Source organism: Cebidichthys violaceus, unplaced genomic scaffold, assembly GCF_023349555.1.
Source record: "Cebidichthys violaceus isolate CVI_PGR_0920_01 unplaced genomic scaffold, fCebVio1.0.p SCAF_45, whole genome shotgun sequence".
NCBI classification, from domain to species: domain Eukaryota; kingdom Metazoa; phylum Chordata; class Actinopteri; order Perciformes; family Stichaeidae; genus Cebidichthys; species Cebidichthys violaceus.
The window spans coordinates 1,383,286-1,402,232 of NW_027176650.1; the positions used below are offsets into that span (position 1 = coordinate 1,383,286).

Genomic DNA, 18,947 nt, shown 5'->3' on the forward strand with positions numbered 1-18,947 from the left:
CCTCTATCAGACCTCCATCAGTACAGAGACCATCAGAGAGAAGATGGTCTGTTTCTATAGAGTTATTCTTGATGCTCGTCATCGGAGCCACCGGGTCGGATTCTGGTGAAACCAGATGAACTCATGCAGGTTCACCAGAACCTCCTTCAGCTCAGACTCCAGCAAAGACCGGTTCACCGTGGACAGACCCAGATCCTCCAGCAGAGACCGGTCCACCGTGGACAGACCTATATCCTCCAGCAGAGATCTGGTCCACCATGGACAGACCCAGATCTTCTGGCAGAGACCTGGTCCACCGTGGACAGACCCAGATCCTCCAGCAGAGACCTGGTCCACCGTGGACAGACCCAGATCCAGCTTCACCTGCAGCCTTGGACCTGCAGTCGGAGCTCCGGAGGGAGGAGGAGAGCTCAGCTCCCGGCAACAAACTGCAGATGATTTCATCTACCTAAATATTTAAAGGAAGCAAACAGCACGAGGACGGAGTGTGAGCTTTATAAAGAGAACAAACACACAGTTCATCAGGGTCTCTCTCCAAAAACATTTGTTCTTGTAGAACCTATAAAAGTGTGTCGTTCTGGCATCAAATGTGCTGCAGTCCTGCACGGTCCCACCGACGGTGTTCAAAACAGACCACTCCCAAAAAAAAGGGGGCTGAACTTTTCAATCACAAAGTCACCTCTCTGGAAAAATCAATTGTTGCCCACCAGCACTGAGTGACCGAGTGGAGGTCAATGGGAATGTGCAGCAGCAGCAGCAGCAGCAGTGGAGGATGAGTTTGTAAAGAAGGACGTAGAAGGCAGACAGAGGAGACTATTTTATCACAGATAGTGATAGAACAGTGTCTTAGTGGCGAACAAACACACACCCGATTCACATCAAATCATATTCAAACTAACAAACCATGAGTAAAGAAGAGCAGGTGAGAGACGCTGCATTACAACGTGGTGACCGTCTCTTAAGTTGGGTGTTGCAGTGGGAATGAAAGAGTCTCTTTTTGGCCAGAGGTGGAAGCAGCTGCTGAGAGGAGTGATGGAGGAGGTGTGAAGTGTCCTCAGTGAGGAAGCCTGCCTCTCTTTACGCTGCATCACTGCACAGGTCTGAGAGGCGGGTCAGAGGGGTGCCGGTGGTTTCGGCCGCATGCTTGATGGTTCTTGAGTTTGTTGAACCCGGCTGAAGCGTTCCTGTTATACTGTTCAAATGCCCTGTCGGACATTAAGAACCTGTTCAGCCTCCTCAGGAGGAACATGCACTGTCGGGCCTCTTTGTCTGCATGCTGTGTGAAGGACAGGTGATAGTCGGTAGGTGACAGGTGAGTGAGGTGGGAGTGAGCGTCAGGTGACAGGTGGGAGAGTCTGAGGGCCTCTGGTGGATGGATGGAGGATCGTAAGGCAGTGGTTGAGAAGGTTTCGTGATGGAGCGTCCTACAGGGTGACAGTCAACCTCGAGGATTCATTTATTGTGTGTTGTTGTAGCTTGAGCTTGTTTTCATCATCTGGTGGATCGTTTGATAATAATAGTGCATATGAGTTGATTTGCACACAGCTGACAGATGAACGTACAGAGCGACTACTCGCAGAATTTAAATATTGAAGTCAAAAAACACATTTCAGAGCGTGCACAGTGTGCGGCTTACATCACATACACACACCTCCATCACCCCTCCCCCTGACAGACGTCACACGCGCCCTCCAATCGCCTCCTGTGTTTATCCGGCAGCTGTTATAAACCGGGACATCCCGACACTGAAGTTCCAAACCGCATCGGTTAGTTAGTGGTGACCTCCGCTCTGCATCCGAGCACACGTTAACTCTCATAGACTATCACCGAGCACCCCCGGTGTTTCTGACGGTCCCGCCATGACTCTCCGGTTCGTCCTCTGCGTAATGGCCCTGCTCGTCTGCCCGCATCTCGTCGCCGGCTCGCGGATAGCCAAACGCTTCGCCATCGGCTGCTCGGAGAAGTGCGACAAGTCCAAGTGCGCGCCGGTCCCCGCCGACTGCTTGGCCGGCGACGTGCTGGACCGCTGCGACTGCTGCCCGGTGTGCGCGTCCGGCGAGGGCGAGCAGTGCGGCGGCACCGGACACCGCGAGTGCGCCGAGGGGATGGAGTGCGCGGTGACTGACGGCGTGGAGGTGTCCGCCACCGTGAGGCGCAGGGGGAAAGCCGGCGTGTGCTCGTGCACCAGCTCCGACCCGGTGTGCGGCAGCGACGGTGTGTCGTACCGGAACCTCTGCGAGCTGAAGCGCGTCAGTAACCAGGCGATGAAGCTGCAGCAGCCACCGGTGATTTTCATCCAGAGAGGAGCCTGCGGGAAAGGTGAGAGCTGTGTGTGTGTGTGTGTGTGTGTGTGTGTGTGTGTGTGTGTGTGTGTGTGTGTGTGTGTGTGTGTGAACTTGGATGACAGCAGCAGCATCTCGACACACAGAATTAACTTTCTTCTTCTTCTGGTGATCACAGTTCTCAAACCTCCTCAAATCTTCCAAAGAATCCATTTTCAAACGAGCTCTATTCTTAATTGACTCATTCATGAAGTGAGTTGTCAACTGTTATGCCATCATGTTATCCTGTAGCGGTCGGTCGTGGCCACAGTGGCCGTTGTTCAGTGAATGTTACGTAGTGCTGCTTCGCTCTGCTTCTACACATTACACACAGAATAAGCAGCAGCTCAGCGGTTTGTGTTCTGGGCCTCAGCTGCAGGTTTACTGCGTTTCATCAGAACTTCATGGAGAATATATTTATACAGAGTGATAGCGTCTGTGTACATGTACTTGGATGACGTTGATTACGTCATTAGAAGCTGCTTGTACAGCTGGTACAGCTTTTTGAAACGATTTTGAAAATATGCAATTTTGATTGATGCTGCAGTTAGGATATGATTTGCGATATTAGAGGGAACGATCACTTTTACATTGTTATTCTCATTTTCATTGAAAACAAACATGAAATGATGGTGTGTCTGTTGTGGGGATCTTCACCAAACGAAGCTGTTTCCTGTAGAATGTGATGTGATCTCCTCCTCGTCCTCCTCTTCCTCCTCTTCCTCTCTCTGGCTTCTTTCCATTTGCTGATCAGTCAGATTTGCATCGGCGCCTCACACTGCACCAAACTCTAAATCTGGGGTTGTTTGTCCTCCCTCTCTCACTCACACACACACACACACACACGCACGCACGCACGCACGCACGCACGCACGCACGCACGCACACACACACACACACACACACACACACACACACACACACACACTTGTTATGTTATCTCATCAAGGTCACAGAAATTAGGCCAGGAGGTCTTGAGTGTCTCCTTGTGCTGCAAAAACAAACAGTGTTCCCCTGTGAGTGTGTGTGTGAGAGAGAGAGTAATGAAAGCTTATTAAGGAGCGCACACACACACACACACACACACACACACACACACACACACACACACACGCACACACACACACACACTGTGAAGAAGCAGCTGTGAACACACCTCTCCCCTCATTTCTCTGATCCTCTTTCCTTCCCTTCCATATAAACTCTCCAGGAGAAGGACAGATGAAGGAAGAGGAGAAGAGTCCTCTGTCCTTATCTTTCCTTATTTTCTCTCCTTCCATCTGTGCTTTAGCTCCTCTCCTCTCCTGTCATGCCTTCTCTCTTTCTGTCCGTTCGTCTCATCTCCTTTCCTTGCATGTCTTATTCTCCCTCACTTTCTCTCCTTTCCTTCCCTTCTCTCCTTGTTGCTTCTCTACTCTCGTCCTGTCTCTAATATGTCCAACCAGGAGAGATTAACAGGACTGTCTCATCGCCTCCTCTGAGGATTTGAACTTCCTTAAGTGTGTAATGAGTGATCTCTCGGAGCGGATTGGTTGGTTGTGTAACGGACACAGCTCTGGGTCAGTCTAACTTGTTGAACCCGGATGTGAGGGGATCCTTTTATTGATATGCTGTGCAGTCCTGTGAGCTCTCTTTCAGATTGACAGGCTTGGATACAGAATCAACACAACACGGTTGCACGGTGACTCAACTCTTTCAGGAACTGGAGGAATGTTTCCCAGTTCAGGCTCGTCCAGCTCTTAATGACATTCAAAGAGTCTCAAAGAGACTCAAAGAGTCTCAAAGAGACAAACCAGGCTGCAAATACATAATGAATCAGCTGATTAGTCTTCTATATTAAAGAATAATACCGGTGTTGTACTTCAAAACAGAGACCAAGCACACGTCTCTGTCTGTGGCACTCAGCCCCGAGTCCATTGGTCCTTTGTTTTGAACTTGATGGTGCATTCAAGGACTCTGACATCTGAGTACCCGCTGCAGCTTTATGCACTCAGTCAGAGCAGAATTGACCTTTTTTTCGACCGCAGTCTGTTACCGACACCTCGTCTGACTGCCTTCGTTCAATTCACTTCAAAGCCGCAGCAGCTGGTGCACCACTAATCCTCCGGCCAAACACACACACACACACACACACACACACACACACACACACACACACACATGCGCGCGCGCACACAAACCATCTTCGAGACGGTCGGCTGCAGCTGAGGCTGAAGTGGACGTTCTCTACAAACAGCCGCTCAGTCAGAACGTCAGCAGCATCGGAGGAGCTCCTCAGACTCCAGACTCAATTCTGGACGTTAAACTGTCCAGAAAATACTGTGTTTTGCTGCACCAGGAAATGTTGGTGTAATCCCAGTGACAGAGAACACAAGGGATTGTGGGTACTAGGAGACGGGGTGCAGCTCCCCGTGTGTAGAAAGGCAACAGGTAAGTGTTGAAATGCGACACACCCTGGTGGAGCAATGAGAGAGAGAGCGATGAAGAAGTGAAGGGACTGACTGGGAAACAAGTGAACGTTGTGTCACGATGCACCAGATCCTGTTCAGTCTCACCCTAACGTCTCTCGTCTCGTGCTGCTCTGCGTCGCTCTGCTTTGACAACATGTTGTTCACACCAACGCTGGGATGGGGGGAGTCTCCTGACTGGTCCCTGCAGGTCGGGAGGGACGGACACACACACACACACACACACACACACACACCGAGCAGTGAATGAGGAAATGAAGATGTTGTGAAACCAAGTTGGGGTTATGTAGGGTGATGCATGGACCCCCCCCCATCCCTATCTTTTGAGGCTCTGAGTCATTTCCTTTGTTTTATAAGCATCGGTGGGAGCAGCAGACGGCCTGCAGCTGCTCTCAGACCTACAGTTCGTACTGCTCTCCACATCTGGAGCTGGTTTAACTCCACGTTATGCACGACGATTGACGACGCGTTTGACACATTTAGACATTTTATCCAACCTGGCAACTCGTGATTGACTCCCAGTAACAGTGCTGCTGCTGAGCAAAACCCAAGTGATCATGAGGTCAGCCAGGATGGGAACGCTTTCTGTGTGTGTGTGTGTGTGTGTGTGTGTGTGTGATGCAGGTCATTGACGGTGTGGTTTCCCTCCTCCAGGTCAGGAGAACCCTGACAGTCTTCGTTTCAAGTACAACTTCATTGCTGATGTGGTGGAGAAGATTGCTCCTGCTGTCGTTCACATTGAACTGTACCGCAAGTAAGAAGCTCCACCTGAACCATCCAACAGTTAATTAATCCCCTCATAGTTCCTCTATAGCACCACCATGAGGTTGACATCTGTGTTTTTAAATGAATAACTTTGGTGATCGGCTGAATTGACTCTTGTTCATCCATGTCTTTAACATGACCACTTTGGTTCCTCTTAACCTGTAGTCCAGTGTAGCAGAGATGTATATTCAGTGTTCAGTGAACATGAATCCATGTGAATGAATGATATTCTCAGGATGATCTTCTCAAAGCGGGAGATGGCGGTCGCCAGCGGCTCTGGGTTTGTTGTGTCTGAAGACGGACTCATTGTCACCAACGCCCATGTGGTGGCCAACAAGCACCGGGTCAAGGTACGGCAACATGCTCAGACTATGATTTTGTGATGATTTGTATTCATATTTATTGTTTTCCAAACGTGTCCACTTTCATGGTTGAAATAAACGTTGTCAGAGATGATGAGCTGCAGTAAAATAACCAAATGAAGTGTCAGTGTATCAGGGTGAGTAAGGTGACTTGTTTCATTGCTTCCTCCAGGTGGAGCTGAAGAGCGGAGCGACGTTCGACGCCAAGGTCAAAGACGTGGACGAGAAGGCCGACATCGCTCTGATCGAGATCGACGCTCCGGTGAGCAGAGAGACATGAGTGGACGTCTGAGACGTTCACTGAGGATCGTTCCCTCAGTGACCTTTCTGTTTCTTCTCAAACGTCTGCAGACCTTTTTGTAGTTTTCAGGACTACTGAGGTTCCTTGCTTCATCCCAGAGATATTTGGCTGCTGCAGTGTTTATTTATGTGTCAGATTTCCAAAAATCTGCTGTCATAAACTCTGATTTATGACAAAACCTAATCAAGAGGAGAGCTCCTGACTTCATTTCCTCTCTCTCCTGTTAAAACCTCTCCTCACTTCTGTATCTGTCTGCTTCTCTCTTTTTGGTTTTCCAAAACAGAATCAAGTATTTTTTTGCTTTTTTGGAAAGAAAATTGCTTTAATTTGTTCCTGAATGGAAAGCCTGGTTTTTATTGTAGCTCAGTGAGCTATTTGAGGCGCCTCAGCAAAATAAAATCATGACTCATGAGAGCCGATCTCAGCGGGTCAGGAGACGGAGGGAACCTCTTCATGTGGGTTCATCTGAGTTGTTTCTGTCGACGCAGCGCTTTGTGTCGCTGCAGGGATCTTCAATATGAAATGTCTCTATTTAACGACCCACCTGTACGCTGCATGAGTTACTCAAGTACATTTGCATTGGACTTTAAAATGTAATTTCCATTCCGATCACTCACAGAAGTCACTTCTTATATGACACAGAATACTGAAGAATACAACACTGAACTGATTCTTTGCCTCCTCCAGTCTGAGGGCCGGGTCAGACCTGCTAATGCCATCTAAACACAAACTTCCTTCCTGCCATCTTGATCTACCATCAGTGGAACGCAGGGTGTGTGTGTGTGTGTGTGTGTGTGTGTGTGTGTGTGTGTGTGTGTGTGTGTGTGTGTGTGTGTGTGTGTGTGTGTGTGTGTGGTGAAGATGCTTCCACAGACAAACACACAAAATGCAAACATCACCACAAGCATAACACAATGTCATCTGTCCAAAGACTGTTTTAGCAAAAATGTAAATTTGCCAAATAACAAATTACAGGTTTATGATTGATTTAATTAAGGATTAGTTTTGGAGATGAATGCACTCACTTTATTGTAAACATGTTGTGGTTGAGTCTATATGATCCACACACACACACACACACACACACACACACACACACACTGCAGGATGTGAGGTCATGTTTGCTGGTCAGACGGAGACGGTCGTGGTTTTCCTCGGCTTGTTTGGGCGGAGAGCAGTTTGGGAGGAACCGGAGCCTCAGGAGATGAAAATGTGCAGAAAAATCCAGAGAACTGCTCTTCTTCCAGCCCTCCACCCTCCCAACACACGGTTAGCGTCATAGTTGTAAGGCTTTCTTTAGCTGTCTCTTCTAAATAATGTCGGTGAAAAGGCCAAATATGAGATTCAATGAGATACAAATCACAGCAGAACGTGTTATAAAATCACCACATCTAGACTTCGATGGCGGTGTTTGTCCTATTTAGTAATAACAGTAATAAAGGCTCTTTTCAAGTGGCACAGCTCTCCCTGTGTGTGTGTGTGTGTGTGTGTGTGTGTGTGTGTGTGTGTGTGTGTGTGCTGTACACAGTGCAGTGTTTGCAGACGAAGCAGTCCGACGTGTATCTGCGTGTTCAGGGCAGATAAGCTATCAGAGGACGGAGCCGTGAAGGCTTTGTTCACATTATGAGCCAAACTGTAATCTTTTGAGAAACAGACAACGTTAGCGTTGGATGTAGTGAAGCACTTAGCAGCTAAAGAGGCTCAGTTACAGGATATCTGTCAGGAGGTGGTGGAGACCAAAAGCTTTAGTCTTTCGTCATTAAGAGTGTCTGTCTGAAATATAAAGACGAGCTTCTCCTCCGGTGACGTCACCAACGCTCCTCTGAAAGGTGTTCTCGTCTGTTGCCTGATCAGACAGGAGCTCTTTGATGTGTGTCTTTGAGTCTCCACTCCTCCAGTAAAACCTCACGGCGATGTTCCATCTTCATCGTTGAGTCGATAAATGTCTGCACAGAAAGTGAACGGGCTGTTCTGTTATCTTTTCATTCAAGGCTTTTATTCCTCCACCAGTCATGTTAGCATATTGATCACAGTTCACAGCTTCACACTTCATGTTTAGAGTCTCTCTGCACCTCCTCACCTGCTTCTCGTTCCCTCATCAGTCCCTCGCCACACGTACTCGTCCACTTCCACTGTTCCCTTGTCAGGTCGTCATAATTGCCGTGTTGCACTTGCAAATTCTGTTGTTACATGAAGCCAAAAGGTCCTGTGTGTGTTGTGGGTTAGCTGACCCTGTAACATTCTTACTGTATGCTGGAGATGTTATGCATGAAAGAGGAATGAAGGAGAGACAGATGAGAGAAGAAGAAGAAGAAGAAGAATGTTCCTTATTGTTTGGTTGTGTTGTTGCGTTCTGAGAATCGTGGTGATGTTTGTTTCCCCGGTGGGCGGAGCTCAGCCGGCCGTGCAGTCGGCGGACGAGACCTTCAGATGATTGGAGTTGTGTTTGTGGTTCAGTGCAGAAGAACAGAGCGGCTTTATGTTCAAGCTCTGATTAGAAGAGCTGAACCATCTCGGTCACGTTGGTGTAGGCTTGATGGGGATTGACTGAGCTAGTGTGTTTGTGCACTGACCTCATTGGGATTTATTATATAAGTATCAATCTATCTAGAAATGAAGTTCAAACTACGTTCTCTTGTTCTCTTGTGTCCTCCCTCTCTCTCTCTCTCTCTCTCTCTCTCTCTCTCTCTCACTCACTCACTCACTCACTCACTCACTCACTCACTCACTCACTCACTCACTCACTCACACACACACATTGCACATACCCAAGGTGTTGCTCGTGTACAGATGTGTTGAGCATACCTGAATGTTTTTGGACATGTCCGTCAGACTCAGAAACAGAGAGAGAGATTCGGTTTGCATGTCGTCTTCATTGGTTGTCTGGAAATGTCTTCATCGCTCCACAGCTGCCCAGATGTAAAACACATTCACATCTGTGTCATCTTTCACTTCATTCATCCTCTCCCCCCTCTTACCTTGGTGCTCCGTCCTTATCTTTCTCCCTTACTATATTTCTCCTCTCTCTCTTTTACGAAACCAAAAGTGGGTCAGAGTGTTCGGGCTTGTTACTTAACAGAAGAAACGGGCAACAAACACGCTCTCGTCATGCTCGGCGGTGTGATGCGTTGATGAAAGATGGGTTTTAACTTCACGGCTGCTTTTTGTCTCAGGTGTTTTCTGTCACGCATCACATCTGGGGCTGAAGAAGGTCAGTAGGACGACTTGCAGCAGACGGGCACACAGTCTTCTGCATTCTCTCTAGTGTCCACCAGGGGGCGACTCCTCTGGTTGTATAGAAGTCTAGTCTAAAATGACTCTACTTCTCTCTTGATTTATTCCCTCAGTAAACATTGTAAACATGAGTTTATGGTCTCAATCTCTAGTTTACAGTCTTCTTCACTACAGCATGATGTTCATTTAGTACATTATGCTCCATTTAGAGTCAAACAGACCATAAAGCAGGGGATGCTTTAGGGGCGGGGCTACACGCTGATTGACAGGTCTGGAGATATTAGATTATCTCGTTAAAAACACAAACTGTTATAACTTTGGCAGAAGCTGATTGAGCAGAAACATTTTCGGGTCCTTTAACAATATATTTGGAAATAATTTTTAGCACAGATTTTTGCGTGATGACTTTAGAAGAGTTTGTGGAAACTGTGAGGAGCTCCTGCCGCTTATATTCATCCTGTAAAATCAAGGGAAACACTCAATAAAAATTAGATTTTCAAACTTTTTGGTACATGCCTTTGAGTGTGTGTGTTTCTCTACTGGCTGAAAGTAATGAGCAGCGGCAGAGCAAACAGCAGTCTGACTGTTTTCTGGCTTTAATAGAGTGGAGAGAGAGAGAAAGAGAGACAGAGAGAGAGAGAGACAGAGAGAGAGAGAGAGAGAGAGAGAGACAGAGAGAGAGAGAGAGAGAGAGAGAGAGAGAAAGAGAGACAGAGAGAGAGAGAGACAGAGAGAGAGAGAGAGAGAGACAGAGAGAGAGAGAGAGAGAGAAAGAGAGACAGAGACAGAGAGAGAGAGAGAGAGAGAGACAGAGAGAGAGAGAGAGAGAGACTTTAACAGATTATAACTTATAAAAAGTCTTTACTAGACTCTTTACGTCCAGTGCCAACATAAACTGTGTGTGTGTGTGTGTGTGTGTGTGTGTGTGTGTGTGTGTGTGTGTGTGTGTTGTGTGTGTGTGTGTGTGTGTGTGTGTGTGTGTGTGTGTGTGTGTGTGTGTAGCAGTCGGGCAGTTTTGTGTGTCATGGTTTTGTACTGGAAACTGTAAAAGCTAATAATTTCCATCCAGTTCATCCGAGATGCAGCCGTACAAACAACAGTACGAACACAGTTATCTTGTTCTGAATCTCTTCCACCTCACGCTGTAAAGACACATGAGTGTGATCCAGTTATTTACTTCATAAATATCATACTATTGGTGTATTTTTGTAGTTTTCCTCATTACTGCCTGTGTTTGTAGAATTATACACTCACAGCATCAGATGATGTCGTTGACTGACTTAATTCTTTTTATTAAAAGTGAACCACTGAGGGAGTTCAGAAGAGTCTCCGTTGTTCCGCTCTGCTGGAGATGAGGCTGAGTTTGTCAGTGAGAGTCTGAGTCTGAAGAGAAGCCTCGTTCCAGAGCTGACTCAGCTCTCCACAGGAAATCCACGTCTGTCTCCACCAGCGTAGAGAGAATAAACTGCTGTTTACCTCTGTGTGTGTGTGTGTGTGTGTGTGTGTGTGTGTGCGTGTGCGTGTGCGTGTGCGCGTGCGCGTGTGCGTGTGCGCGTGCGCGTGCGCGTGTGCGTGCGTGTGCGTGTGCGTGTGTGTGTGTGTGTGTGTGTGCCTGTGCGTGTGTGTGTGTGCGTGTGTGTGTGTGTGTGTCCTGCCAACTGTCCGGTGACTGTTCTGGTGTTCCTCTGAATGTTTAAATGAACTCTGCATTTGAAGAGTTTTAGGATCATTTTTTCCAAACCGTTATAACAGTGTTCGGATGTGATTTAACAGAGTTCATCTGTTTTGTATTTTGCGTCTCAAACTGCATCATTCCTTCAACCGTGCTTCTCTCCGTTTTCCCCCGTGTGCGTCTGGTGGAGCAGACGAAGCTGCCGGTGCTGATGCTCGGCCGCTCGGCGGACCTGCGCCCCGGCGAGTTCGTGGTCGCCATCGGCAGCCCGTTCTCCCTGCAGAACACCGTCACCACCGGCATCGTCAGCACCACCCAGAGGGGAGGCAAGGAGCTGGGCCTCCGCAACTCCGACATGGACTACATCCAGACCGACGCCATCATCAATGTGAGTGAAGAGGCGTGAGAGAGGGAGACAGACAGAGAGACAGACAGGGAGAGACACAGAGAGAGACACAGAGAGAGAGAGAGAGAGAGAGAGAGAGAGAGACAGAGAGAGAGTGACAGAGAGACAGATAGAGAGAGACAGAGAGAGAGAGAGAGAGAGGGAGACAGAGAGACAGAGAGACAGAGCGAGAGAGAGAGAGAGAGAGAGAGAGAGAGAGAGACAGGCAGGTCTGTGGGGAGGCTGTCGTGATTTTCAGCAATTATGTCTTCAAAAGTCTCCAAATTCTGCAGAACTGAGCATGACACAACCCAGATTGTTTGCATTTATGATAACCATGTGTGTGCATGACTTAGTATAAATAGATGTTTGATGCATATTCAATGTTGATCCAACTGTTTCCAACTCCTGATTAGTCAGAATCCTCTGCATCGATCGGCTCACTTTCAACATCAAACCACAGCGCGGTGCAGACGCTGAAGCTTCCTCACATCTTCACCAATATGCAAAAATAGTGAAGCCTGCTGTGATTTCTTCTTGCTTTTACATTCTGTGTTTGCTTATTTGTTTTCTTGCAGTACGGCAACTCAGGAGGACCACTAGTCAACCTGGTGAGTGAAAGAAAACCTGCTAGAAACTGAACACAAGCTAAAATAAGATGTGTGTGTGTGTGTGTGTGTGTGTGTGTGTGTGTGTGTGTGTGTGTGTGTGTGTGTGTGTGTGTGTGTGTTTATCTAACCCTGAGATTCAGCTTAATTAAACTGTTACATCACCTCTGAAAAAAGAGTTTCTCATTACTTGGACCACATCTATACGTTGTGAAACAGAGCTATACGTAATCTCATATCAACAAACACAAGGACTCCTAAAGTCCTCGTTAATCAGAGTAAATAAAGAGTTTAGGTAATGTCTGGCCGACGCTCGCCGTCCACAGCTGACTCTGATCATGAGTCTGTTTTGGGATCAGCCGGGTTCCTAAACCAAGGACAGCGCGGCGTCAGAATCGCTGCTCATGTGTTGGACTTTTGCTGCGGCGGCGTCGGTGGGACGACAGCGAACTGATGTGTGTGTGTGTGTGTGTGTGTGTGTGTGTGTGTGTGTGTGTGTGTGTGTGTGTGTGTGTGTGTGTGTGTCCCGCAGGACGGAGAGGTGATCGGCATCAACACCCTGAAGGTGACGGCGGGGATCTCCTTCGCCATCCCCTCAGACAAGATCAGACAGTTCCTGGCAGAGTCGCACGAGAGACAGGCCAAAGGTCGGCTCCAGCTTCACTCTTTAGTTTACAGAGAGACCATCAGAGACAGGGGGACGGGGACAAAGAGAGAGACCATCAGAGACAGGGGGACGGGGACAAAGAGAGAGACCATCAGAGACAGGGGGACGGGGACAAAGAGAAAGACCATCAGAGACAGGGGGACGGGGACAAAGAGAGAGACCATCAGAGACAGGGGGACGGGGACAAAGAGAGAGACCATCAGAGACAGGAGGACGACGAAATATTTGGTTTAGTAAAATAAAAATGAACACCAGGACAAGGAGGAAAACCCCTCTAGTATTTCTTACGCATGCATTATGAAAAGATGTTTTCTATATATATATATATATATATATATATATATATATATATATAGGGAATGTAAAGAGAGGAGATTATAGATATTATATTATCTTGAGTTTTCAGTATCAGTATTTTCACAGGCTGCAGATGTGTTTCTGTACTTTGCTGAGTGGACAGAAGACGATAAGCTTTACTAACAGCACGTTTCTTCATGTTTCTCCAGGTAAAACGTTCCAGAAGAAGAAATACATCGGCGTCAGGATGATGAGTCTCACGTCAATGTAAGCTTCTGGTGGCGTCGCGATACATTTAAACATTAGTGGATGTAAATAGAACGGTAGCTCTTTGTGTAAAAGTACTGCCGTTTAGTATTTTCCTCACATGATAATGAAACTCCTCGACTCTCTGGAACAAGAAGGCGTTATCTTTTGTATTTCTATCAGATCAGACTGTTGATTAATCCCTGAAAGTATGTTTCTCAATGCGGACATTCCCACACAACAAGGGCGGGGATGGTATAGAACATGTGACCTCATGCTTCAGGTACCTGCTGTCAAATGACCAGTTTAATTAAGAACGCGTGTCAACCCAGGCCACGCCCACAGCCTGCAGCGCGTCAAGCTGTCGCAGCAGGAAACGCCTCAAGACAGCAGAACAAGCATCTCTTTATGAGGTTTAAAGAGACTGGTGGGGTTCAGGTCACTCAGTTACTGTCCGTCATGATAGCACATTGATTTCTACTTCTGTTGACACATTAGCAATTCTTACTCGCTGAAGCATCCTTTTACAGTTCATGCAAGAAGCAACTATTAGTGTGTTTGAAGCACCATTTTCTGGCATTATTTAGTTGGTGACTAAATGTTCACTGTGATAATGACGTGATGTTTATTTTCACTGTAGAGATGCTTTACATGTTGAACTTTAAGAGCTCAGGCGTTTGGCTGCTTCTCTCCCGTCAGGCTGGCTAAGGAGCTGAAGGAGAGGCAGGCCGACTTCCCAGATGTCACCTCCGGGGCGTATGTCATTGAGGTCATCAGCCGGACTCCAGCTGAGGCGTGAGTGTCTCTCGCATCACTTCTTGTTCCCACATCATCTGGTGTTCACCGCCCATTATGTTAAACGCTGGTTAAAAGAGTAATTCTGCATTAATCATGTGAGGGGAGTTTCATGCCAGTAACAGCACAAGTCTTCTTGGAGTTCAGCCTCGGTAATGGAGCTCGAGATGAAGATGATAGATGAAGGGAGCGCGCTGTTGTTTCCAGAATCCTTCCTGCCGTATATCACGTGTATTTTGTCCCAGGAAAACTTTTTGGTGTCCGCATGAAACGCTTGTTGACAGCAAACCGCAGCGTCCCACCTGAGAAAACAGCGAGGAGAGTTTGTTTTCTTATTGTCTGACGGGTTTCTGTGGAACACAGGCGGGAGTCAGGGTGATCTGATCTTGCTGAAAGGACATTTATGTGATTTGAACTCTCTCTCTGTGTGTGTGTGTGTGTGTGTGTGTGTGTGTGAAGACTGCAGGATGTGGAAAGTTCACTTCTGGTTTGAAAGCTGCTGTTTTGCATTTGGAACGGGCTGAAAGCTGGCAGTGAAGGCATGAGTGTTTCCCACCCAGAATGTCCCGCTCCCTCTGGCAGGGCGGACACACTGCTACAGTCACAGTCGAGAGAATTCTGATTCATTTTTTCGCTGGAGTCATCCACATTTAAGGTCTTGCTTTAATTATAAAAGCAAAGCCGCTGAAAACGTGGCTTTAAATCTTAAACATATTCTGTACAACATTATTCATAATGACTACAAGCAAATATAAGCATGCACTCAGCAGAGTTGACTCAGGTGTGTTCTTGTTTTAATCTATGCAAATGTCTGCAGCAGCTCTGTGCAGCTCAACTGCAGTTCCCTATTCAACACTTCATGTTGACAGTTTTAACGCTTCCTCTGCCTCTTTGTCTGTCCACAGTCTTAGCTCTGTTAGCTGTATTAGCTCTGTTAGCTGTATTAGCCCTGTTAGCTGCTAGCTCTGATAGCCAAACACACTGTAGGACTCCCATCGGCTGCTAACAGCTAAGTAGCTCTCCCTCTACCCACGTGAGAAGAAGCGCCCCTGTTGTAGATGTTTGTAATTTGCTAAGTGATAGTTATATTTACATACATGCAATTGTTTTACCTAGGGTTGCAAATCAAGAGAGGTACAAATCATGGTATAAAACAGTCAATGAAAGGGTTTTCAAAAAAGTGTGAATCCCTGCAACCACAAGAGGTCACTGAGCATACAGTCATAAATGAGCACGACAAATATTGGACTGATTGGCCCAGTAGTACGTGAGATTAGCCGTGGACAGACGTAGGGATGCACACGCACGACTGAATACAGAGATAACGAACATAGTTAGTATTGTAGAAACAAAGCTTTTCATGTGGAGTATGCTCATCTTGTGATAAGCCCTTCTTTCCTGGTGACAGAGCTGGCCTGCAGGAGAAAGACGTCATCATCAGCATCAACGGCGAGCCAATCACCTCGGCCAGCGACGTCAGCGCGGCCATAAAGCGGGACGACACGCTGCGAACGGTGGTGAGGCGAGGCAACGAGGACGTCCTCCTCACCATCGTCCCCGAGGAAATCGAACCGTGACCCCCACCCCCCCCTCAGCCGAGGACGAGCACACAATCAACAACCGGTCAACCAATCCCGAGCTGGCTCTCAAGTGTTTTTCAACCAATCATGAACACTTTGAAAAACATGGCAGCCAATAGGAAAGTGTGTGCGTTTATGAACTTGTAATTATTAGCGCTGCTCTTCCACGCCGTTAAGCTCACACGCACCTTCAAAGGTCAAACTTCATGACCCCGGGACTGAGGCTTCAACCCTGTACTCGTATCTATTAGTTCTTCTTCTAATCTTTCTGTGGTCACAGACCTTTTATATTCTACTTACTCCGTCTGTCGCTACAACGATTTAACTGCAGGTTACCGTAGTTCTGTTTTGTTGTGTCTGTTCTTGATGGAATATTTTTTTTTAATAGTATTTTTGTCCGTGGTTGTTTAATGACAATTTTTCAAAAAAAATGGGAATAAAATTATTTTCAAAAATTGTTGTTTTTATTGACGATGTCATTAAATAACTGTCTTGATCTCAAACATGTTCCTCAATCACCAAAAGGATCTAACAATAAGCATGAACGCTGAAGTGTGTTAAAGCTGCATTCTCTCTAATGTCCACCAGGGGGCGACTCCTCTGGTTGTATAGAAGTCTAGTCTAAAATGACTCTACTTCTCTCTTGATTTATTCCCTCAGTAAACATTGTAAACATGAGTTTATGGTCTCAATCTCTAGTTTACAGTCTTCTTCACTACAGCATGATGTTCATTTAGTACATTATGCTCCATTTAGAGTCAAACAGACCATAAAGAGGGGATTTAAGTGTTTTCAGGTCATAAAAAGTTCATTGTAACATTGTGATTGTCTAAAAATATCTTATAGCCTCTTGTGTCACTTCTGGTTGCAAAAAGACAAGATGGCAATGACGAAAAAATAAGACAGACAAAATGCAATTTGGCTGAACGCGAGGCTTCAAACCCGTAGTCCCTCAAACCATTGTCTTCTGTCCTGTCCAGCCAATCCCTTGTCCTCCTGTCCAGGTCACCTGACCTTCCCCCAACTTCTGCCAGACCTGCTTTCCATCCCCCTTAATCAGCCCAGTACTCCTCAAAATACCGGTTCATTTCCCCTGAGTTCAGAGTTTATCCTCCTCCCTTCGTCGCATGCAATTCACTGGACATGTCAAACATGAGATTCTCCGTATGAAAGCAGTTAAGGGAACACTGAGATTAGAATAACGGACCACAGATATATAAACACGTCTTTGTTAAAGATGTTTAATGTGTTTGAACAAAGACGAGAGCGGAAACTGAACTGCAGCAGCCGTCCATCATCTCTCAAACATCTCGTCCTCCCTCTGTGCCATGTTACCCACTGAAACACAGCAAAGCAGGACCAGTGTGTGTGCGTGTGTGTGTGTGTGTGTGTGTGTGTGTGTGTGTGTGTGTGTGTGTAAAATGAAGTTAATTCTTCTTTGAGTTTATTGGCGGACTACAAACCAACGTTTAAGGTGCATGCCGCCACCTACTGGACCGGAGTGTGTAATGCCTTTATGACAGTTATCATTTAAACACATTAATAATGTTATTATTGATAAATAAAATAAAGTTGTATTCTGCATTATAACCCATTCCATTCATAAATGTACATGAAGCCCTTTTAAGCTGAACTTCTTTGTCCTTCTTCATGATGTATAACGTGTCATTGTGTCCTCACCTTAATCTACAGAAAGTAACATTTTTATTTGTATTTATTTATTATACTATATTTATCCCTAGCGCCATTTGTATCATATTTGCTAGGTGAGTTTCAGAGACCTCTACGTAATCAACATGAGCAATACTTTCCTGAAAAACCTGTTGGATACGATCCTATACATGTCTGCTGCCATCTGGTGGATTTCACATGCACTGCAGGCGGTAGCGGGCATTTAAATTCCATTTCCAAAATGGCAACCGTCACGACGTGACTCGTTCGTTTTCGGCGGGAAAATCGTTGCTAATTTTGAAACAGTTACGGTAAGAATAACATTTATAGTGTTACTAATATTTCATTATGAATATTTACTGTATTGAAGCAAACTATAAAGTAATAATTCACCTGTGAATCCTTGTATTGTATTTCATTGTCCACTCTGGATTATGCCATATCACAATGTCAAATACACTGTTTTGGTCATTTAATTAAACTAATTAAAGGTAGTAAGTTTTATTGAGTGGAAATTTATGTTTTTTATATATATAAAAAAAATCCTTGGCTATCATAACCTTTTGTTAAATTGCTAATTAATGAATTAATGAATAAAAAAAAAGAAATTCAGAGTAAACAATCAGATGCAAGCACTGCACAGGCAATCACTTCTCCATGTCTACTGTGGGAAATGTAAAGTCCATCTCTGCCTGAACAAACAGAAACTGTGTTAAACAAACAGGTTGTAAAAAGGTTCCTGTTAATAAGAAAAAAAACAACTCAAATGTTCCAAAAGCAATGAACATCATTAGTTATTGTTTCTAAAATAAACATTGTTGTGATAAATATGCCTGATGTATCAAATGTGATACAAAAAAAAGATCCAATAAACACTTCAATATCAAAAAGTCTGAATTTTCTGAATATTATATGAGGTGTCAGGCCTCACAGGGTTAAGGGGAGCAGTGGGCTGTCCATGACAGCGGATACCTTAATCATATCCAGAGGGAACTAGAAGAGCCCAGGCTGCTGGATGTGTTCAACTTCTAAAGGATCAGACACACACACACACACACACACACACACATGCGTAAACATTACATATAGTCTTGTTATTGTGTGAGGCACATAAGCTAAGTCACAGTCAAAACACACCATCACACAGTGCCCTGAATGAGAGCTCTCCTCTGTGACTCAGTGCCTGTCCTCCACATGTGTACCCAAACATCTGCACATCATTTGATCAGATCTTATCCTCCCTCTGTAATGAGTGACCCATTTCACGTCAGTCGACTATGATAATTCATAGTCATATATCACGGAGCCTTTGGCTTCGACCATCTCCTCGACTAACGGCAGTGGAGACCCTCGGTGACCTCCATGGTTCACGACCAGCGTTTCTGGAAGGAGCTTTGAACTTTTGGGTAAACTCCTGAGCAGCTCTTTCCTGTAACTGCCTCCTCATGAACCAGCAGCGTCAGCTCTTCACAGTACTCTCTGACTCATGGGTTTAGTCAGCGCTGGAGCCCAGAGATACCAAAGTGAATGCCAGCATGTTCTGCTGGTTGTGGTGCCAGAGCTAAACGGACCGTG

General features: G+C 46.1%; 1 protein-coding gene across 1 annotated transcript; it reads left to right on the forward strand.

Annotated features, from left to right (window-relative positions):
• Nucleotides 1-1,770: 1,770 nt before the first annotated feature.
• LOC137886721 (serine protease HTRA1B-like) lies at nt 1,771-16,156 on the forward strand. The gene is made up of 10 exons (XM_068729303.1): nt 1,771-2,319; nt 5,444-5,543; nt 5,790-5,904; nt 6,089-6,178; nt 11,317-11,511; nt 12,087-12,119; nt 12,649-12,763; nt 13,290-13,347; nt 14,026-14,121; nt 15,530-16,156. The coding sequence occupies exons 1-10, from the start codon at nt 1,860-1,862 to the stop codon at nt 15,696-15,698; spliced, it is 1,431 nt and encodes a 476-aa protein (XP_068585404.1). The 5' UTR covers nt 1,771-1,859; the 3' UTR covers nt 15,699-16,156.
• Nucleotides 16,157-18,947: the final 2,791 nt, after the last annotated feature.

What these genes read in the sequence shown, in the direction of transcription:
- LOC137886721 (XM_068729303.1), top strand. Translation starts at nt 1,860, where the DNA reads ATGACTCTCCGGTTCGTCCTCTGCGTAATGGCCCTGCTCGTCTGCCCG. An exon ending in GAGAGGAGCCTGCGGGAAAG is followed by an intron (nt 2,320 to 5,443) that starts GTGAGAGCTGTG and finishes TCCCTCCTCCAG; the next exon opens with GTCAGGAGAACCCTGACAGT. An exon ending in AGACCGACGCCATCATCAAT is followed by an intron (nt 11,512 to 12,086) that starts GTGAGTGAAGAG and finishes GTTTTCTTGCAG; the next exon opens with TACGGCAACTCAGGAGGACC.